Source organism: Plectropomus leopardus, chromosome 10, assembly GCF_008729295.1.
Source record: "Plectropomus leopardus isolate mb chromosome 10, YSFRI_Pleo_2.0, whole genome shotgun sequence".
Lineage (NCBI taxonomy): Eukaryota > Metazoa > Chordata > Actinopteri > Perciformes > Serranidae > Plectropomus > Plectropomus leopardus.
The window spans coordinates 20,629,395-20,653,202 of record NC_056472.1 but is presented as its reverse complement, the minus strand read 5'-3'; the positions used below and the strand labels follow the sequence as shown (position 1 = coordinate 20,653,202).

Genomic DNA, 23,808 nt, shown 5'->3' with positions numbered 1-23,808 from the left:
ACATGTTGGCCCTGCGATAGTATAGCGACCTGTCCAGGGTGTACCCCGCCTTCCGCCCGATGAGCCTTGCGAGGACAAGCGGTTCCGGAAAATGAATGAATGAATGAATACTAGGATGGGAATTGTGAGTAGATAACCTCTTGACTTTGAAACTACTGAGACCTAGGGCTCAATAATTAATCGAAATGTTATCAAAATTGCAATATGACCTACTGCAATTATCAAATCACAGGAGGTGCAATACTAGTTGAAGTCGAAAAGTGTGTAAAAATGCCATTTGAACTTAAATATTATCACACTGCAGGGAAGTCTCGACCTACACATCATCCTATACACACTTAAAAAAAAACACCTTTCCTTGTTTGGAAGCTGCAAAAATCACACCATAATCATTTTAATGTTATCAAAAAAAAAAAGAGAATAATGAGGGAAAAAATATCATTCCCTCATTGCAAATCATGTCATAACTGCAATATCGGTCAAAATCATCGTAAAAAAGTATCTTTTCAAAATCACGCAGCCCTACAGAGATCTATATTAAACTACAACAAATAAATTAAATACAGCCAATAAATCTGAGTAACACAATCAAAATCAGATAGGAGAAAACAAATGCTGCAAAATACCAACTGCAAAAAAAGGAAAAAAAAAAGTGAATGGTACAAATTCAAATACCTAAGCAACACAGACCTTGAAGTCATGATTTATAACTATAAATACGGCTATTTATCACACTTAATGTGTTTTCTTTCAAAGCTTAACGGCGCGTTTAAGAGTTCTTTCATCAGTATATCAGGAACTAAAACAATGTAGAACACGTTGTATCAATCTGTGCATGATTGATGTCTGTGCAAGTATATATAAATAAATGCAACTCCCATTCCATGTTTATCCTTTCTTCGTGGATATTTACAGTGACGTATTGAGGCTGAGGAGGAGAAGATGCTGAGATAATCCTGGACAAGACCGTGTCGTCTTAGAGAGAGGAAAGGGGAAAGAAAGAGGAGGAACACATTTTGGAGACAGGGTGAGGAGATTACCCCGTTGGTGGTCTTTCTCCTTTTCTTCTTGGATGGCACCATCGACTTGGTGGGCACAGTCCAGCTCCAGAACACTTTGTAGTGATGTATGGGGATATCGGGCTCCTCTGGCAGGGTCCAGTTGAGACGGGCTGTCACCAGGCCGTCGTCACCCAGCGTCACATTGCTGACCCGCAGATTAGTCGGGCTGGGAGGGGCGGACGGATCTGAGGGCATAGCAACAACAAGGAACAACAGATTTTAGTACATCTGCAGACATTTAGAGCGGAAGAGGGCCGCTGATTCGCATATGTGACAAATCTTGAGCCAGTTTACTTGCAATTGTAATTTCAAAATGCAGCACAGGCCAAGACACCTTTCACCACTTGCGGGTTAGTGTAGCATTTAAGAGGGGGGAACTGGTACGACACTGTGTAAAGTAATTAGTCGGCCACTGACAATCTGCCATGAGATGTTATGACAGGTGTCATGTCACGTCCATGACAGCGTTTGGCAGGACCCAGAGCGCAGGTCAAGGGTTAACAAACACATGCTGCTCACTTTGGCTCCACATTCGACATTCCTGTGCTCCAACTAATGTGTGTGTGTGTGCGTGAGGCTGGTTCTGAACCTATTCATGTGTGCTGTGACCCAGCTGATGTCAGCCCGGTGCAGGAGGAGAGGCAGGGCCACATGCCAGACGCCAGACCGGAGGGAATCGCCTCCGTAATGAGAAAATGATTCACGCCACAGCACTGCTGGCTCTCCTCTCCTCTTGCCCTCTCCCACCTGAAACACATTTAATCCAGTCCAACAACATAAAATGGACATACCAGCTCTCTATACCAGCTGATGTCGGCCGCGCAAGATAAATAAGCAGTCAGTTCTTACAAATTGCCTTAGCGCAGTATAGTAGTGCAAAATTGCAATCAGATGATATGGCCGGACTATATAAATAACAATGGCATGACAGAATGGCCAGGAGCTCATCAAATCCATGACAGCTCCCATCAATCTATCACCGTTCTGGCACTGATTGGCCTGATTGGAGATCGGTTTCAGTCCCTGCAGCAGAATCCTTTTCCCACCTGGTCTCTGGCTCTATCTGACAGCCATCCAGAACGCTCTGGGGACTGAATGTATGACGAAGGACTGACAGGGCAGGTCAACACACCGACAAACACTAATACTTCTTGCATTTGGCATTGTTTTTCAGTATTTGGCAGAACATAGAAGTACTTAGTGCCAGTGCTCCGCTACTAAACAACTTTACATCAACAAATAAATAACACAAGTTTCGTAAATTATGTTGATGTGCACTAGATGAATTAAAGTGATCTTACCAATGCAGACGCTATTTTTTTTATTTACAAAACATACATTTACAGACACTGATGTCAGTGCTGAACTGGCGGGCACTTGTCTCTGCCTCTACATGTCAAACACACCGTATCTGATCTGGATGAGATTCAATCTAGACACAATATTATATTCACAAATCTGTAATCCCTGGGAACTGTACAACAATTGGCAGTTGCTTTAACAAATGCCATCTGCAGCACAACGCTGCGATTTAGTGTCATTCAGCGCTGAAAGTGCAGGGTGCGGGAGCAGAGCAGCGACGCAGGATGCCATCAGAACTTGTTTGCTAATCTGTGGCAAAGATCTGAAGCGCGCCTCGATTGCGTCACTCCCTCTGGAAGCAAGACAACACTTGCATTCATTTGAAACCTGCAATATCCTGACTAATTCAGACATATTACATTTTATATGACTGTAAAGATGGGGAAACCCCAGCTTTGAAGACATAAATGAAGATCTGGTTACAACACAGAAAAACACCCAGTCCCTCCTAATTACTTGCGTTCTACTTGGCATCAACACGAATTACCCTTTCCACTTAGCTTGCTGGGTAAATGTGAAGAATCTGTGGAGGGGAAACACTTATTTACAATTCAGGTTAACAAGATAAACATAAGAATGTTTATTACCAAAATACATCAATAAACACATCTAAGCAGTGTGAACACCATTAGTTTATAGTGATAAAGGTATGCTGAATTTTACTATTCATATTTAAAGGGATAGTTTGGATTTTTTGAAGTGGGGCTGTTTGAGGTACTTATTCATAGTCAGTATATCGCATATAGTAGATGTCACTTAGATGTCAGCACAAGCCCAATTAGTAAGAGTACTGACACCGAAGCTAAGCAATGTACTGCTGTGGATAGGGACCACAGCAAAACACATCTTAAAAACTCCTTCAACATTGTGAGTATTTACCTTTCCATCAGAAAGCTGTTTTCGATGGGAAGGCAGTTAACGACTTCAGTTCCCTCTCTAAGCCACCAGACTCCATTGACAAATTCTGTAATTTTGGCTTGCTTAACACAGAAGCTGCTGTTCTATTGCTGCTTCCTTCAGTTAGTTCAATTCATGTCCATGTAGATGCACCCACTGACTATGGATAAGTACCCCGTACAACCTCACTTCAAAAGTGCCAGACTATCCCTTTCATTGCACCCATGCATGACTTGGCAAATCATAATCAGTTTGCTGCAGTTTCACGGAGCAATGGGCCTGAACAGCTCAGGATACTCACTAAAAACGAGTACTTTTTGTACTCTGAAGAAATGCAAGGTGCAAACTGAGAAACAAAATACACAATTTCTTTGAGGTGGTAAGACAAAAATGTTTACCACATACACTTTGATGTAGGGCTGTGCCTTAAAAGTCAGAGATTCGAATCATCAGTTGGAGACCATCAGTTGACTGAGATCGTGTCAAGTAGAGCAGCAGTGTTTTGTTTGTTTGTTTTTTTTGTTTTGCTAGACAGCATGTATTTTCAGTGTATTTCTGGGGAAGTTTTGGTCCCCTGATTTTGCTGTGGAGTGAGTGCTCTTGACTTTCACACCACCCTTTGGGCACAGGGGAGAAGAAAGGAGAAATCTTCTGCTTTAAAATAGTGAATTTGGAGCTCACAGTATTCTGCTGTTTCTGGCTATTGTTTGATTTCTTGTGTCTGCAAAAACTGTTGTTTCACATTTACGACCCATCGTTAGCCGATAGCTTGTGTACTATCAGAGGTTCGTGTTGATATCACAATGAAGGTCCCGTGGAGCCCGGTTTAATTCTAAAAGTTTGTATGTAAAAACAAAACGAATAATTGAATATTCGTATTGAACTGCCAAATCAGATTCGACTGGCATAATGCTGAATCGGGTGCAGCCCTACTTGTACGTTCAGTTAAGAAGTCAAATCAGGTCCTAACTCTTTCTCCAAGGCTCCACCTGTTCTGAGGTCTTAACCATAACAAATGGAGGGCATTGGGTGTCAAACAGGAACTTAAGGCCACACACACATGCATATGCACATATACACACACAGACCTCTGGAGGAGCGGAAGTGTTTGCTGGGAGCAGTGAAGCCGCGGGTCCCGTGGACATTGACTGCAGCAACCCTGAACTGGTACCATCTGCTGGCTCTGATGTCGGCCAGTTGGACGCGCTCCTCTGCAGTCTGAGGGACAGATGGGGGGGGGGAGAGAACCACAGGGGTCAGGGTTCACGCAGGGTCACAGCCCCATGTGAGTTTGCTGCCACATCAGTCATCTGTGTGTTTCTCTTTGCTAAACTTTCAAAGACACTGCGACTGTGAAGAATGTGCAATCGTGTGCAACAGTCTGTCAGCGCAATGCAGCACTTTCACAGCTGTAGCATGTGGCACGCTGGGACATGTGAGACTGACATTTCTGTGCAAATCCCAAATGTCTGATCAAAAGAATCTCTCACATAACATTTGATGGGAACCAAAGAGGAAAACTTCATCTTACCGACATGCTTCAGTATTTTGCATGCATGGCATACAGATTCCTACCTGTGCCACAGTCTGCCACTCGGTGGCATCGTCCTCACTGGGGTGGATGCCATAATTCCAGCGGCGCTGCACCACATAGAGGACTGGCTCCACGGAAATGTTGAACTTGGATGACCAGCGGATCTCCAACTGACCTGACTGCTGCTCCAAAAACACCAGCTCTTTCCTCGGCTTCAGTGGGACTCCTAAAAGTACAAGCAACACAGCCGATGCCGTGACAGGACTCGATAAGTGCGGAACATTGTAGGTGAACTTCAACATGAAATTTGCCGTTTTCCTTTTTTTTTTAGGTGGAAAGATAAATGACACCATCACAGCTGAACAGATACAGATTTGAAAATAAGACATGACCTCACCGCAATAGATTTAATACACACTGCGGGTCAACAGCATCATCTTTCTACTGTGACAGATTGTGATATTTCCTGGCCAGAGTGATGTGTTTTAGTAGCTGCGCTTCTTAGTAATGAAACACACAGTTTGCATCTTGGTATGCGAGATGGCCTGCGGAACATCTCCCTCTCTTGCAGACACAAGATCCACCAGTGCAAACATGCACACATGCATGTAAAGTCCATTTTCATCGTTGTACTTCACATTCAGCCTCTCAGACGAAGTCGATGTGGCCATGTGCAATAAATTAGAGATTTATTAAGTGCAGGACTGGGCCAAATGCTCAGCCAAGTCAGACTGACTCTCTCGGGTAAATTTATTGCAGCGGAGACGTAGTGAGTTGTTGATTGAGCGCCGGGCACAGTGATAATGAGATGGAGATTGGAAAAGCAAGTTTGAAAGTACAGGAGAAGGCTGAATACATCCCACAGTTCTCAATAAATCACCTAGCACTTCAGACCATTATGTTGGACCTCTGTCGCTGCTGAGCGGCCCACCACTGCTCCGCATTTATAAACAGCATCAACACACGCTCAAGGCTACTGCGCGCTGTGTCGGTAAACAACATAATCAAGACTGTGTTTTGTATGCACAGCGCTTGATCTACTTATATCTCTATTCAGTCTTCATACAGGGCATGTAAAAGTGATTGATCGGTGCACATAAAATCCTCAGAGATGGAGGAGGGTCCTTGAGCCACATGCATATGGAGACAGTACTTTGTTTTGTGCCGCTGATAACAGCTTTCTGCACACTAACAGCTGGGGGTCATTGTGCTGTGGTTTCACAGCTCCACGGTCGAGTGTGTGTGCATGTGCGCGAAACAAACGTGTCACATTTCCTGCGCAATACTGAACGGCAAGGTAACCACAGCATTCCTCGTCTCCCTCTGTCTTAGCTCATCCTCCCACAAAGCCACTCCAGCACTCCTGCAAAGCGCAAACCACACAAAAATACAAATACATACACACATAACCTCTCTCTTCTGCAATATGTGGGAGGTCAATGAATACACTTTCTCTCAGCTTTGCTCTTTCCAAAGATAACTTTTAGGTCGGGTTCGCTCCAAGAATCATACAGCGTTCATTTTTCAATGGCTGCTCGCTTCCTCCAAAAAGCGTGATGTAACTGCTGCTGGAGCAAGAGGACGGCGTCCATTCATGTCTTAATCATGCCAACAATTACACTCCAGGAATATAATTCTCAATACTCACGCACATACTGTCATAATGATTGCTGTAATTACAGGGGTTGAGGAAAACACTACAAATACAGCTTGTAGCGCAAGAGACATACCGTGAACTGAGGGGGGCTGATGGACCGATTAGCAGACTGACTTGTTGTGACAGTGCGGAGATAACTCTCGCAGAATTCAATTGCGTTGCGACATCTACATTTTTCACATATTCTTTTCATTTACTCACCCCTCCAGCTCCTTTGCATGTTTCCCTTACAGTGGAGTTTAGGACTTTGCTCTGCTTTTGATCAGAAAACACGCATAACAAGTTGGGTTTCATCACATGTGGTGATGCTGTTTCTTCCAAGGAACAGATAAAATGAGAGAACTAGGGAGAAAGATATAAAAATGAACGAAGTCAAAGTGCCTAATAAGCCTAGGGTAGCCAGGGCAAGTATAAACAATTCAAGACTCTTTAAGACCTTTTTTAATACCACTGAAAATGAGATTTTAAAGGCCCTGAGTGTAGTATTTAGGGGCATCTCTTGGCAGAAATGTTATATTATATTCAAAACTATCTTTATAACTGTCTTTTCTTTAGTGTATAATCACCTGAAAAAGAAATTGTTTTTGTTATTTTAGAATAAGCCCTTTATGTCTAGATAGGAGCAGGTCCTCTTCCACAAAGTCCAACATGTTGTTCTACAGTAGCCCTGAACGGACAAACCAAACACTGGATCTAGGGCCATTGTAGTTCTTCAACACGCTGTGCACTATAGATGTATAATAACATCAGAGTTTTCATTTGGATGATGTCACAGATTTTCTCAGCTTGAGGAAAGTTTTCTAAATATAAAACCTCCTCCTCCATTTACTTGTAACATAGTATTTCTACACTGTGGTATTGCAACTTTGATTTAATATTTGACTACTTCTGTCAGCACTGATGCTCTCTGTGCTTACTATTTTGCATGTGCTATTCCACCGCCTTGATCCCCGTTGTCCTAAATTTGAAACACCTTCGACATAAAGCGCAGTGGCTATAACCAACACAAGTGATTGCTATCTCGAGCCACGTGTTGTTAAATCTGCATTTTCCCATTTTCATAAACTACGCTAAAAATGCGTTATCTGAATGCGTAGAGGGTGCAAAAATATGGGCATTGTGTGCATCAGTAGGAGTGCAAACATATTTACTATTCATCTAATCTGAATTTAAGAAAACTTAATACTTTTAATGCTTGCTATTCAAAAATATGTACTTAAGAAATGTAAGACTTCTAAAGACACCATTGCCACCCTGTAAAGCACATATTTTCATATGTGCACTACATATTGTTATCTGAGGCACGTTTTACAAACACAGCTTTGAGACAACATCACAGAGCAGTGGATGATGTGTACCAGCATCAGGCTCTATTGATGTTAAAAAAGAAGACTCTTTGTTACTCATCAAAAGCCCAGTGGGGGTCCAGTCCTGAACACTGAACTTTTTCCCTATCAGGGACACACACGAGGGCTGGCGACCCTAACCTGAAGACACACACACAAACACACACACATCTGAGAGTGATCTCAGTGGGGGAAACGCTCCATTTCTCCCCGCTTGTGTTTGCTAATGGCTTCCAGCATCATGGCTCATCATGGCAAAGACTACACACTTGTGCACACATAGAAACAATTACGCTCTTCAAGCCATGAGCAGCTAATTAGACCTTTAACACTGAGGACCAGGACCGAAATTCCATCCGGACTTTCACCAAAACGCTCAGTCTAATTCAGTGTAAATGCGGCACTGAAGGCGACCCGTCATGAGCTCAGTGTTTGGACTAAAAATCAGCGTGCAGGCTGCTTGATTTGAAGGTCTCGCAGTGCGGTGAATGGTTTTCATTGACTGGGTCACTGTATTGAAATTTCCAAGGTTACGCCTGCTTTCATCTTTCCCCCGATTAATGTGCTGTTCACCTTCTGAGCACGACATCCACCATGAAGTCCCTCAGGATTTTTTCCAAATCAAATATAAATGCTAGCATGCTCTTCTGTGTGCATGAGCTCAAACCTGAAATCACATGCCTCTCTCCACTCCACACAGTAAAACATGCTTACACTAACTGCAGTGTGATTCAAAGCATACACAGCTACAGTCGATCGCTGCTGCGGTTCATGGCTTGATTTAGACTCATCTTCCACTGCTCTCACTTCAACATCTCCTCAACTTTGTTATGGCCTCAGGCTGCCAGCAATTGTGTGCTGATAGTGTATATAATGTAGTTCCAGCTCCCATCTCCAAGTTCAGAGGCTCTTGGTTTTCTCACATAACAACTCAGCACCCTCAGAACATCAGGCCGCCTTGGGCAGTGCTATTAAACTGTTTTACTGGAGCAAAGATTCCTGGGTACATCTGTGTCTGTGAAACCCTCAAGCTTATCCAGCAAATTCAAGGCTGGAGATATATTCCAATTTGCAACACTGTGAGGGATGATGTGTGGGTGAAGTGCAATACGAAGAGATGAATTTAAGATTTATGATTCTGAGCAAGTTGTCAAAAAATGTTCAAGATAATCTGCAATTTGCGTCATTGAGATTTAAAGCTAATGTTTGACAGGGACGGATTAATTGGTTCGACGCTGTTTATGAAAACGATGCAAACAGCAACAGTTAATCACATTAAACACATGACGTTTGCACTGGAGCATTAACAGATATGAAATGTCATTTACTGAGGAGGATAAATAGAGAGGGAGGGAGGGAGTATCCATGATTCAGCTGATGAACCGTGTTAATCTGGTCCCTCTCGGGAACAGTAATGAGCAATGATTAAATGAAAAGAAGAATTTCTGAGCGCATGGACAATTAACCAACTTTATCAGAGCACACAGTCTAATGTTTAGACACTTAGTGCATCCTAGACTGCCACCCTGGTTTGCTGTTGAACCTCCCTCTTCCTCTAATTAATAATTGTGATGTTTCTAATATGTGTTTTGTATTGTGCATGATCATTTAAAACTGCATTAACTGGGCCACAGTGTCCAGCAATCGATTCCAGCCTTGGGACCTTTGTTGCATGTCATACCCCTCTCTCTCCCTCTATCTCTTCATTGGCCTAAATTGTTTTTTGTTTTGTTTTTTTCAATTCTGGTCTGAAGTGACCCTATTTGGACGAGAGAGTGGCGCTGTGGAGAAGCGTGGGGCTTGATCTGACTGAGAACCCGTGGAAACCGCCATTTGTCAATCCCAAGGTAGCCACACCCTAAAACATACCCTTCTTTATTATCTATTTTACTATAAATGGGACCAAAAACTACAAAATCACCATGACGCTGTATTAAAGAAGACTCAGAACTAGCGATTGAGATCATAAACTCTTCAGGAAAATGTTTACTAAGGTAATAAATCATGTGTGAATATTTTCTCATACAAATACATAAGCGAACTTTTTTTTGCAACCAGTGGAGTCGCCCCCTGCTGGCTATGAGAAAGAGTGCAGGTTTAAGGCAATTCTGCATTGGCTTCACTTTTCAGACCTGAAGATAACCTCTTGGCAAAGGCTGTTTTTGGGCACTTCAGGGCAACAAGTTGTGAACACAACACTGTCATATCATCACATTTTAAGTTAAAATCACAAACATGTCAGCAAACAGTGGCTTATTTACACATCCAACGTTATGGAGAAACATTATTATTCATTTACAGTCATTATGTCAATCTGCTGAATGTAAGTCGAAGTTTCACTCTCTTCTTCACAATGTTTATGGTCTTTACCAACGTGGTCTGACTTTTTAACTGCAAAATGTTCCAAGAGATTCAGCAGCTAGCCGCTAACTTTGCCTGTCCGCTGTTTGGTGCTAAACAGTAGTAGGGTTGTCCCCGAATTTACACGGTCCAGTTTGATTTATAAAGTCTTGCTTGTCAGTCAAATCATGTTTTTGTTTTTGTTTTTGTTGTTGTTGTTGATTGATCCATTTGCGACTCAAGTTTCCATTTTCCACATTTTCCATTTCCACCAGACAAAGCAGCTGAAGCACCCATTTAAACAATTTTCCCTCTTGACTTGGTACCAAAATGTTTTTTTTAAAATAGGACATGCTCATTTCAGCGTTGTTTGTTGGGGGTGTGTGTGTAGATGTGTCTATGTGTAGGTGTGTGTAAGTACTAAAAAGGAGCGGAAATGATTGCTAGAAAGACAGAAAATGTCACTTTGTTCCGTTCCTGCTTGCTTTCCATAGATGTTAAAAGAACTATCGATTTCCTCTGAGAGAGAGAAAAAGATAAAGAGCGATATAAGCAGCAAGCCTCAAACAGCTGTTTATGCACCTCCTGAGCTCGATTAAAAACCCCAAATTTCCACTGTAAAAAAAAAGATTACAAGCTTCAGTCAGTTCAAGTCTTTTCATTGCAGTCTTTTCTCTGTGTCACAGGGTGCATTCGTAAATAGTCACTGTGCGCCGAAATGCACTTGAAGTATACCTTTTGGTTATTCAGAGCACTAACACCAGAGGGTTTGGGCACTCAGTTGTGCTGAAGTGAAACTCGTGTATTAGTGAACTCATAGAAATAAGGAATTTACACAAACCGGACCTGATTCAAGCCCTTCCTAAACGGTCCTGTTTGGGCCCACTTGTGCTTGGGAGGAGATTTAAAACTCTCATGCATTGTGATGCGGGTTTAAACTTTAGTATTTTTTAGTACTTTAGTATACCTTTGTAGAGGTTCTTGGGCAGCTGACAGGTGTGGCCACAGCCGTTGGAGCAGCACTTTTTCACAGCTGAACACTCTCCATCCTCCTCACAGCTCTCCACGCAGGCCGCTGCAAAGCCGCTGGCCTTCTCTGGGGCTGGACAGTCGCCTTGCTTCACTCCCTCTACTGACTTTAGAAACTCACAGCTCGTGAGACACTCATAGTGCTTCTTGGGAAAGAGAGGCTAAAGAGCAGGGGGGGGCGAGAGAAGGAGGAGAGGGAAAATATATGTCAGATTACTTTTTTAAGACCAACCTGCCTGCCTGCAAACAGGCCGCTCTGTGAGCTAACAGGGATTGTCCTGTTTACATTTCAGCTTATGACTCACCGGAGCGGTGGGCACATTTAAACAGCTTTAATTCAGCCTCACAGAGAGCGTCATTACAGCGCAGAAAGAGTTACTTCACACTCCTCTCAGACTTTCCTCTTATTGAATTTTCCCACCGAGTATGAAAAGCTCAAACGCTTGAGTCTGAGGCGACCACGGTATTTGTGGCAGTGACATACCTCGCATAAATCCTGGCACTGGTTTTCCTTCAGGTCCCAGGATTCCTTGCAGGGCTCCAGGCACTGTGAAAAAGGAGAGAAGGGTGTCAGTTCTTCAAAGAGGCAGCCACATCAAAGAGCCAACGCTGCAGAGATGCTGCTGCCTGTGCCTGAGCGAGCGCTGGCTGCCTGACAGGCACCTCGCTCAGCCACTTCCCCTGCACGTTCACAACGACCAGTCACACCCCTTTTTGTCATGGATGCCTGGCATACCTTCAAAGCATATAAACTATCTTCTACAACACGGGGCAGGGGTTGTCCGTCATGAGTAGACAGACACACCCTTGCTGTGTCTAGAAATCTGCTTGGATTTGGTGTGCCCTGGCAGAAATCCGCCTTCATGCCTTAACACTACTCGCCTCCCATACTGTCTACGCCTCATTGTCATCCCGCCACTTCTCCGGCTCATGTCTGGGCCTGATACACTCTGGCACCAGCACCAAACTCTCTTCTCTTTACCACGCTGAACGGAGAGTGCTTAATAAATGATACACTTGGTTTAATGTTCTTGGGATTCCCTTTTTCAAACACGTGGAACAGATTTACTGAATGTTTGGCATAGACGCTGGATAAAAGCGAAACCTCAGCAGTTTAAAGTCGTTTTGCCAAACATAATGGGATGATAAAATTTCAAATGAAAGTTTACCAATCTAGTCATACTCCTCTCGCTTTAAATACTACAACTCACCCTGGATGAATCAAACTCAATAAAAGTGAACGTAATTTAACACAAAAGTCCACGCATGTCCAATGGAATCAGGCAGATGCTGCCGCAGGAATGGGAATATGTTCGGATGGGACTGCGAGGAGCGAGGGTTTTTATACGCTCCCGTTGCTGGCCGCGGAGAGCTGGTGTGAAAGAGAAGAGCAGGCTCAGTCAAACAGTCAAACCACTGCCAGGCTGCTTCTATGCTGCACTGGGAGCAGCCCAAACCACACCAACCAGAGACCTGCCAAAGTCACTCATTCAACTCCATTTAATTTAGACTCCTGCACCAGTTACAGGACTGAGACAAGGCACAGCAGTAAATTTTCAACACGTTCGGAGACATACTTCATCTGGGACAGTCCAATATGTTGGTCAACGGGAGAGGGAGATATGATAAAGTAGATATGGAGATCTGCCATCAGCGGACATTCACTTTTGGCTCAGTCTCCTATAATCAGAACAATATGTCATGTTATGTAAGGAACAGTACAGACGAGTGGTTGAATGAGGGCACTGACTGGGAGAGTTGATGTAAGAAATTTCACATCTCTGACAGGGGGCAGAATTGTATTTACAACTCTTTAATTCGCTCATTAGCCAACTGTGTCATTATTATGCCATTGCCAGTGAAAAGTTTATTTGCTTTTTATGGAGTGCGGTGGACGGGCGCATGATGAAACATAAACCTTGCTTCTGGAGGAACATGCTGCAATCAGGACCACGTGCGCTCCTGCCAGCACTCAATTATGCTCGGCTTTGCCCAGCCTTGTCTCGGGCAACCGAGAATCTCCTGTGTGTGGACAGTGTGTCGAGTGTTGTGGGTGGAGGAGGCTGGGAGGGAAGGTATTTTCTTAATTACTTCATAGCAATATAGACATGCCTGTAGTGATGATATAAAATATAAAGTGCCAGAGGAAAAATTGGACTCCTCGGAGGGAGAGCACATAGTTATGACAGCTGAGAGCTCCAAGAGAAACTAATGTGGTTTCTACAGAGCTGATCAGGTGAAACCACTGCAACACCTCCGAGATTTAAGATGACATACGAGCTCAATTGCGCTGTCCAAGTTATGCCTCGCCGTCCAGACAGTCTGCGGAGTTTTATCATCATCTGCTATTAATAATACGGTGACCTTATGTCATTAATTCTCTTCTCAATTGTGTCCTCTGAGAGAGGAGCCTGCAGCGAAGACGGGCAGTAGCAGCAACCTCAGCAACCTTGCACAAGCGCCGCGCTGGAACAATGAGGTGTCGAGGCAATAACTGTGTGCTGCACCAGTGTCTGAAGGACATTCTGCCAGTAGACGCACATGTTAAAGCCCCCAAATCCCTTCTACAAATCACTGAACATACACACATAAGCCAAGGGATCAAGCTCATTTTACTCATTGAAAGATCCTGTGTGCACGGACTGAATGCATTCCATTGGCTTTTCATGAGGACGAATCTTTTCTCCGGTTCACCACAATCACAACTATACAAGTGAAAATAGAATCATCGTTACCTCGAGATGCTCAGGCTTGCGTGCCAAGCAGCATGAATTAACACAGCACATTGCGTACCGAGGATATTGCAACACAGATCAGAATGCTGGCTGTGTGTTTAGTGTTGTCTCACCACCAGAGTCCCAGTTTTTCTTTTTTTTTTTTTTTTAACTCTTCAGGGCAAAAGTTCTCAACTAACAAAAAACTGCTGAATTTCTACAGAATGTTGAGTTTTTCAAAAAATTATCATCTAGGTATTTATTTTTGCTGAATGAGCAGATACATTGTAAACAACACTTATAAAAGAGATGAGAATTTTTGTGTCAAGGCAGAGAGAGCTTCCCTGCAGGTGTGCTGAAAACTGACAATCTGTCAGCGATTCTCCCCGGCCACACCCACAACCTGACATTTAAGTAGGGAAGAGGAAGGCCGACGACAGATGTCTTGCCAAATCAAATGGGACGGCTGTATATAATTACAAAGGTGCTCTCATCAATCAAGTGCCTGATTGTGGTGGCAGCTGTTTCTGAGTGGCCTCACTTCAAGGAGGAGGAAAGGCAGCTATTGTAGAGAAGGGTGTGGTACAACAATTGTTAACTATCAGACCGTCTCTTCTGGAAGGCATTTATAATAAGAATTTATCACTAATTTAAGCTTTTCCCTCCCTCCACCCACCCATTCCATTTTTAAAGATAGGTTTTGAACATACCTGAAAAAAGTTGATTTTTGTCAAGTTACAACATTCCGCCCATTCATTTAAATGGGAAAACTTTAAATATTTCGAAAAGTTTGAATGTTATGAAAAAGTACATACAAGCAATGATGCCCTAATTAAGCTGAATATTTTAATGTTTGAATGGAGTTTCTATGTTGAAGTATGTTGAAGGAGGCACTTTCAATGACCCTTGTCAATTTTCAAAAACTTTCAAGGCCTTGATTTTCCCCTGCATTCAAACAGATCAAGAATCTCAAGGACCTCTGGGCTCATGAACGGAGTGATGATGTCATACAGTGGATAAAGAATGAGTGAGGAATGGATCTATGATGTCATAAAGGACCAATGGAATGGATTCATGATGTCATAAAGGGACTGATGCAATGGCTCTCACGCAGAGGTTATAAATACCAGTCCAATCGCAATATATCTTCAGTGCAATTTAGGTTTTCAACAGACAGGCAGTCTTCCAGCACTCGTGTTGAACAGACAACAGTCAACAAACCATCCTGAACAGACAATAGACACCCTCCAACATCCAGTTCCTTGCCCACGACAGCCTACCACTGGTATTACAATGGAGCGATACCAACAAACGAGCCAGGGCGATTATCCCGTATATCTATCATCCACTGCATCTTTCCCCTATGTACAGTCCTGTCCTGTTAATGTCCGACTGATTTCCACGGATGAAATGGTGTACATCGATCACATCATTTCCACATTAACAGACAGAGTGCAGCAGGTCGAAGAAGCTCTGGATGAAAGAACGAGAGGTTTCGCCCATGCGATATACTTGAATACTCAAGAAATCACCAGGCATGAGTCAGAAATATCTCAGCTCAAGACTGTCCTTCTCCCAGAGAAGAAGGTGGAGGATGCCCGAAGTCTCTGCAAGCAGGAGCCAGAGATGAAGGTGGAGGATGCCCGAAGTCTCTGCAAGCAGGAGCCAGAGATGAAGATGGAGGATGCCCGAAGTCTTTGCAAGGAGGAGCCAGAGAAAGAAAGACTTCGGGCATCCTCCATCTTGGAGAACCAGTTGGCTGAGTACAGGAAGAAGATGTCTGACTTGGAGAAACTTGTCCACCAGAGAGACACTGAAATCCTGAATATCAAACAGGAGAAGAAGGTACTCTCTGATAAACTCATTGCAACTACCAAGGAGTTCAGCAAGAGTGACAAGGAAATCCTGGAGCTCAGACAGGAAAAGAAGGAACTCACCATCAAACTGCAAGAGACCAAAAAGGACCTGATCAGCAGGGAAGCTGCGCTCCTCCAGAGCGAAGACGCCTGCCACGCCTGGCAGGCTAAATATACCGCTCTGGAGGATAAATACAAGCAAAGCCTGGCTGATAAAACACCGGACGTGACATACGGAAAGGCAATTCAGACCAAAACAGAGGGCATGGCAGTTCAACAGAATGAGTACAAGAGTAACCTGGAGCTTATGGAGAATCGGTATCACCAACTGAACTCCGAATTCCTGAATCGTGGCAAAGAGAATGACAACCTCTCTCAAAAACTCAAACAGACTGCAGAGGAGCTCACCCAAAAAAAGGCTGAGCTATGCCGCCTTGAAAGGCACTGGCAGACCAAGTATGCAGACCTGAAGGAGTTTAGCGACCACATAGCCGGAACACTCCAGAGATGTGAATCAAAGGAAGTACATCTGCAGAAAGAGAAGGATGAGCTGGAAGACATATGTCTGTCGCTGAACAAAAAGAAGAGACGCCTCCTGTTCTTCTGCAACAGGCCGTCAGATGACAGACAGGCCGAGTTGCAGAAAATGAAGGACAAAAGGAGCAAGGAACAGATGAAAAATAAAACGGAAGAGAGGGTGGCAGCAGAGGAGAGCGTCTGCGACAGTCAGGTGGAGGGGGAGGAGGCAGCTGGTTGTTCCAGCTGGATAGTTGATGATTGCCCTCCCCCCTATAATCCAGACTGGTTTGCAGATTTTGGCCGTGCTGTCCTTGCCAGGAACTGGGTAACTCATAACGTCCCACCCCCCTATACCCAAAACAGCACAAGGCCAACCAACAACAGCGCCCACCAACCCCCCCCTAACCCTAATGCTCAGTGATTAGCACTGTAGCATCACAGAAACACCTCCACCTGTCTGTGACAGACAGGCGGAGGTCTATCTGTCAAATGGACAGAGTGGTGCTCGGGTTCCCCCACTTCCCCAACCCCCCGACCCCACCCCATAACACCAGGGCTCAGTGATCAGCACTGTAGCCTCACAGAGACACCTCCACCCGTCTGTGACAGACAGGTGGAGGTCTATCTGTCAAATGGACAGAGTGGTGCTCGGGTTCCCCCACTTCCCCAACCCCCCGACCCCACCCCATAACACCAGGGCTCAGTGATCAGCACTGTAGCCTCACAGAGACACCTCCACCCGTCTGTGACAGACAGGTGGAGGTTTATCTGTCAAACGGACACACTGGTGCTGAAGTTCCCCCACTTCAGCCACATGAAAAAAAAATGGACACTAAATTATTCCCAATTATCGGTCACATGGATGTTTAATTAAATGTTCAAAACATAAACATTGGACATTGTGAACTTCTGTGTGACTAATTGTTTGGCAATAATTAGTTCATTTTTTTGGGTTTTCTCCTGGTGCTCAGGTTCCCACATTTCAACCACATATAATAATCAGAATCATTGGACACTAAATTTTCCCAAATGTCAATCACATGGATGTTCAATTAAATGTTCAAAACATAAAAATTGGACATTCTGAACTTTCATGTGACTATTGGGGATAATTTATTCATAGATTTTTAAATTTTTATATATATATATATATATATATTATATACATTTTATTTTATTTATTTATATATATATATATGTGTGTATATGTATATACACATATATATGTATAATCCCACAAAACAATCATGTTAAAAATGAATTAATAAAATTAATATTAATAATATAATAAATAAAATAATAATAATGTTAATTGTTTCTGCGTCACTGAATAAAAACATGCAGTATAAATAAAATTGTATAAGTTATGGTAGTTTAGAAAGAAATGTACCAGTTTATTTTTGAAATAAAGTGGCCTGATTTCTTTAAAAGTTTGTAATAATAATGTAGTAACGCAATTTTATTTTAATGCTTTTATTGCTTCTTTTTTTTTTTTACGCGTGATTAACACACACACACACATTGTGGAATTATGACCCTCAACCCGTCCCGTAGTTTGGGAAATCTGGAGGTTATGCATTAGTAGCGTTGAGGATAGTTGCAGAAACAAACCAGTGTCCAATCTGCCCCAAACTTCAGATCAGTGGGGGAGTCTTCAGCAGTAAAGCATTTTAAGTGCAATCATCTTAAACCCAGCATTTTGAAAACTTGTACATTGTCCATTGTGTAACAGCATTTTAACAGTACTTTAATTAAACTAAGACTGTTTTCCTTTAACTTCCAATTACTAATTAATTACCAAAAAAGCTCCCCTGAAGACACACGCAGCAGTTTTATTGGATGTAATGTGTGAAAACTCTAAACTAAACATGCTTTAATCATAGGAAATTGGTGAGCTAACAGGCTTGAGTACACTTGGTTCTGTAGATAGGAAAGATTTATGAAAAAATAATGCTAAAATATACATATTTGTACAAGTGAATTAATACAAAAACAAATATTTAGACAACCTCTGGGAAAAAAAAAAAACTCTGACCTAAAGTTTGTCAGCCTCATTTGACAAATGAGCTATATTAGTTCTACCGGAGAAATTTAAGAATAAATCTAAAATTAATCAAGGTGTCGTTTGGCCATACAGCTATCAGAAACGTCAGAAAAAATATTCCTTTTGACAGCTGGTGAAAATCCCCAATGTGAGATCAATAAATTTAGGTCTGGCTCGTGACATTCAGCCCCTGGAGAGAATAGAAGTGTCGTCAATTTACCTTTGACGTACACAAAACTGGTGAGGACCTGCCAACTCATGACTTCTTTCTGCCATGTCGCACAGAGCAGAGTGCACAGGTGGAGGAAGAGTTCAGGAAAATACCTCCGAAATCAGTCAAAGTGGCACACTGCTAAAAAATACTCCTTTAGAGTCATCAGACCTATCAGACCGTCTCTTCTGGAAGGCAGCATTTACACAGTTTAGTGCTTGATCTGAAACCATAGCGTCGCCAAAAGCATGCTTGAGAGATTGCCAGAACAGATTTCCTATAAACTCTTGTGCAATTTTTTTGGGGGGCTGCCACCTTTCCCGATCACATGCAGATACACATCCTCATAAAACATTCAATTTCATCTTTAGATGCTGACATTTAAAAAAAAAATGTGTTGCAAAACCACAAACTTGCCAATTACAACAATGGCCATTTGTATGTCAATTACTCACCCTTTGTTGAATTTGTACAGAAAACTTAGTTGTTTCTTTCTTTATTTGGCATGCTTTTGGTAAACGAAGAATTCAAAAACAAAAAGAATATTTAAGAATTGAAGTCTTACACAACCACGTTTAACAAAAGCAAACATTATATTGCCTTTTACAAGCCTCATGCAGAATAATCCAAGTCTCATTTATCCAGTTGTACTGTATGCTCGATACTTCCCAAAAAGAAAATGCAGAACTTAACTCAAATTGAAACCTATCTTTGCTCCCTTCATAGCCAAACTCTGTTAACCGAAAGTCATTTTACTTCACTGAACACTGAAGCTGCTGGTCTACTGCTGCCTCTGTCAGTTAGTTTGTTTGTGTTTTTGTGTAACTGCGGTGACTAGTATGAGATTTGAGAAGTATGAGATTTGGATTATACAGCCAAACTAGCACAAAACATCCATTTACAAACTAACACAAAGTTTGTAAATGGATGTTTTGTGCTAGTTTTGTTCTCATGAGTTCACTGTGGAATCAAGAGAAAAACAAAGTTCGATTCACAAATTCAGCGTAACACTGGGTGAGTAATTGATACACATTGATATACATTTGGGGGTTGAAGTATGCCTTAAATAGTATCACATCGGGAGATATCTGTGGTGTAACAGTTAGTATATGTGGGTCTTGAGGCTTGAAAACCTCAAACATCTGCAATTCTTGCACTGTCCATAGCTATGCTAGTGTTTGACTTCTGAGATCTAATCTGGGAAAACACACCATGGAGCTGGAGTGGAGAACATAATTGAGCTGGACATAGTGTATCTGCTGGGTTTGGGTGCCAACGTCTGGGTCTCCCGCAAGCAAATCTCTCCAGCTGGCAACAGGGCTACCATCTGTTTGAATAGCGTAAGGAATGCATGCAACCATCCAATGTGATGTTAACATATTTCTGGACAAATTTCACCTAAAAAGACACAAATGGTTTTACTCAGAGATGTAAACAAGAGCGCGGGGTTGTTTCTATGGACTTGAGCTGTCTTAACAAAAGCATTTGAGCGGCTGATTTCCCCTTTGTCCTCTTATCTAGCTCCCCAATAGTGACACATTCTGCATGGTTAAGTAGGAACATCCATAGCGGTCTTTCACTCCCCATTTCACGCTGTAATAAAACGCAGCAGTTGTTACTCTGGGGGACCCTGAAAGGCATTCTGTGGGGCCGATGAGAGAGTCAGGCTGAATGGCGGCCAATGCCACAGCCCATCTTCACTTTGTCATGGCTGGGACGAGGCAGAGGGAGGTGGAGGGAGTGAAGAGGGGAAAGATGGGGGAGGAGAGGGAAGGGAGAGAGGTTGGGGGTGTTGTGCATAAAAGTGCCTTTCTCCGTCATTGGAGCGTGGTTATCTCCACCCAATGCAAAAATGCTAACTATGAGGAAAGTGCATAAATAAAATGTCATGCGAGGGTTTTGTTTTAGTTAATGAAGCATGAACAGCTACCAGTGGAGATTGCCCCTGGCTTAACAATACACAGTGTATACAAAATAAAAGATGGGTAATAATTCATACTGATGCAGATGACATTTTCCATTTTGCCAGAACATATTTGTACAGTCACAGGGAGATGAGACAGCTATGACTGATCCTGTTATTTTGTAAATGAAATTCAGCAGGCGCAAAACCATGCACCAATACATGTGGGCACCTGTGCTTCCCAGGCATCTAAAATATGGACTTCACCACTAGGCTTGGGCAGTATCTATTTTTTCATACTATCATACCCTCCTGGAATTTCACCGCTGTATATGACCGTGTCAGTGTGCAGCGCCAACTTCCCTGGTCCCTCCAAACAGCGAGTTTGCTATGTTCTGCAGGCAGTGAAAATGATCTTTTGATAATTATATTGACTCAATACTACCTTTTACTACAGTTTCAGTGTTTTCATCTGTCACAGACACAATGCAAATTTCCTTTCCTGTGTCTGTTTCAAAATAAAAGACAACATTTCTGTGGACAGAATCCCGTGAGTTGTTGACGTAAGGCATTTTACTGTGAAACATTTTCAGCACCATGTTGTTGATGATGTAGTAGCTTGCACAGCTTCATAAATGAGCGGCGTATGTGTTTATAATTGTGGAAATACAGTAGTTATAACAGTAGGCAGTGTTGCTCAGCCGTAACCCCCAAGGTTTGTGACGCACAGTGCATGCAAAACATCCTCAATATAGACTCTCCAGTATGAAGTTAATAGAAAGAAGAGGTCCATGTTTTTTTAAATTGCACTGTTGGGATCTCTTAATACCCTGGTTATACAGTTATACCGCCCATACCTATTTTCCAGTATGTTTTCCCTCTGTTGTCCGAGCCAAATGTATTGATCCCACCTCTGCCAGTCAGCATGAAGCTCGAGTGGTGCCAACATATATTTACAAGGTGCCTTTGTGGCCCCCCGGGATGGAGCAGCAGCTGTCTGCTTCTCTGAGAGCCTCAGATATGGAGAAATCTCTGTTGTTGATCACACACGTTGTAAATCTCGCCTCCAATCTTATTGAGTTATGGCTATTTTCTGCTGCCCCGGCGCTTTTCACACTCTTGTTGACCGGACTCAATTATTCCAGCAGCTCTCAGCCCTCTGCTCATATCTATCGACCCATCCAGTCACCGCGCTCTGCTCTCCCCTCTATTGAAACAGGCACTTACTCCACGTATTCACTCACTTCTCACTCTTTTTCACTTTTATTTGGCTGTCTGTCATCTCCCCTCGACTTCCCCAGTTTCTTCTTATCTGCCTTTCATTCTCCCGCACTCTCAGACCACGTCCGCTGTAATCCAGATGAATTTTAAAACTCATCTTTTCTCTCTGTTCTGACCTTCCATCTGCACTAAGCCGACGAGATCATGCTCAAAAAAATGGATGTTTTCCAAAACTCCCTCCAAAGTAGATAAATTTGAAAACACCAGGCTCACGTTGCAGTGCGGACAAAGACTGAGCTTTTTTATCATGTGATATATCTTTCACAAACATGGCCAATGCACTTTCTCTTGCCAGCAATGTTATAAGGCCATGTTTTTGTGTTTTCCGAGGACATAGCCAACCACGTAACACAGGTGATGTCACTGACACATGTTTTGTATCTGTTGCAAGACAACTGAGCAATACAAAAAAGCGATTTAATTTAATATGTCAGTCACAGATTGCAGATAATACATGGACATTTTGAAGGCTGGATTTGAGTTTATCATTTTATGCAATCTTGGCGCAACCCAAAATGGAGGAAAGGTTGGGGCTGAGTTCGGGATGCAAGCAACAGTACCACTAAGGCTAACTACAAGCATGCAGTTGGACACCAAATATCTTTAACATTTTTATCAAGAGACTCTTTACTGATGGTGGCTGGGAGAGTTTTGTAACCCTTTGAAGTGCCAGTTACCTAACGCTGTCTATGCAGAAAGCACTGCATGCCCAAAATAAGCACAACTATTGTAGTTAGCCTTGAACAGCACAAAGACTTTAAAACAAACTCGTTTTATAAAGTGCCTAACTTTTATACTGCATTTTTCATTAAAAACAGAACTGAATTATTTGTAAATTTCCTTAATTGTATTGGGAGTTTGGGCACTCTGAAGCCCCTTTCACATATGCACTGCAAACCTGAAATTATCAAATCAGATCGCAAGATTATTTTTGAACTTCTACAGTTGAGAAATAGGAGAGATGACAAGAGTCTGGAACTTCGGTTGGTAAGGACAAAAGCCGAAATCAAGAGACAAATTCAAGTCAGAGCAAGAGACTCTGTTGTTAATAATCAAATTATGAACCGACTATGTGACCACGGCATAATCTGCATCATGTCCTGTGTCCTGCATGCTCTACCCAGGTTCCTTTCCTAACCTAAAACAAACAGAGTGTTTCCACTAGGTGAAAACACTTCTGACCTCTTGTTGTGGGCGACAGTGTGAAAGGGCAACTCCAGACAATGTGTCCCACTGATGCACCTTTTCCAATAACATGGAACCGGTTCTGTTCCAGTCCCTGCACCTAATTTTGAACCATTCAGAGCATTTCGGCAAAATTTAGATGGTTAAGAACCTAAAGAATTGGTTCTCAGCAGGAAACAAAAAATATCTGGTTTTCTTTGACCTGAAGTGCGAACTGTGACGACATTAGGGGGCATGCCATATTCTACAGGTTGGAAAAAGAGGACTGAGAAGTCAGAAATCAACAGACAAAAAAGAGCTTACAGTGTTCTCATTAATAGTTAATTAGTAAAAACAAATATCCTTAATAACCAAAACAAAAGTTTGCAGGTAATGAATGTAATTCACTATTTTACTACTACTGTTTACTTCTATTATGCATTATACAACACCCTTGGTATGTTACATCCCCGATTACAACGGTTCTGTGCAAAACTGGTGGAAACGTGGGCTGGTGTGCAAGACAGCAACAAAGATCCAAGAATCCTGAACAGAACTAATTCAAGAACAAGGGCTATAGAGGTGTTTAAGGGTTAAAAGGAAGTCAGAATTGACCAAACTAAGCTTTGAGGTAGGGCTGCAACTACCAGCACTTAGCTAACTTATCAATTAATCATTTTATTTATAAAATGTCAAAAAAATATTGAAAAACTGCCTATTATATTTTCCCAGAGACCAAGGGGAAAATTTCAAATCACTTGCTTTATCTGACCAATCTACCAAGAAACAACCAGGCGATACAGTACCTTCAAGCTCATTTCTCTCCAAATTGTGGTGATGGTCATCATTTCATTACTTCAAAACCATCATTTAACATAGCAGATGAGGAA

The 23,808-nt window shown here is 42.5% G+C and overlaps 1 protein-coding gene across 1 annotated transcript in view; it reads right to left on the bottom strand.

The window, feature by feature from the left end:
* Positions 1-23,808, bottom strand: part of LOC121949032 (anosmin-1) — a 58,502-nt gene that overhangs the window by 15,567 nt on the left and 19,127 nt on the right. The window contains exons 3-7 of the mRNA XM_042494621.1: positions 11,711-11,773; positions 11,165-11,387; positions 4,896-5,080; positions 4,409-4,538; positions 1,041-1,246 (exon numbers count right to left, since the gene is read on the bottom strand). Coding sequence (XP_042350555.1) covers positions 1,041-1,246; positions 4,409-4,538; positions 4,896-5,080; positions 11,165-11,387; positions 11,711-11,773 — 807 coding nt within the window. The remainder of the gene's footprint in view (positions 1-1,040; positions 1,247-4,408; positions 4,539-4,895; positions 5,081-11,164; positions 11,388-11,710; positions 11,774-23,808) is intronic.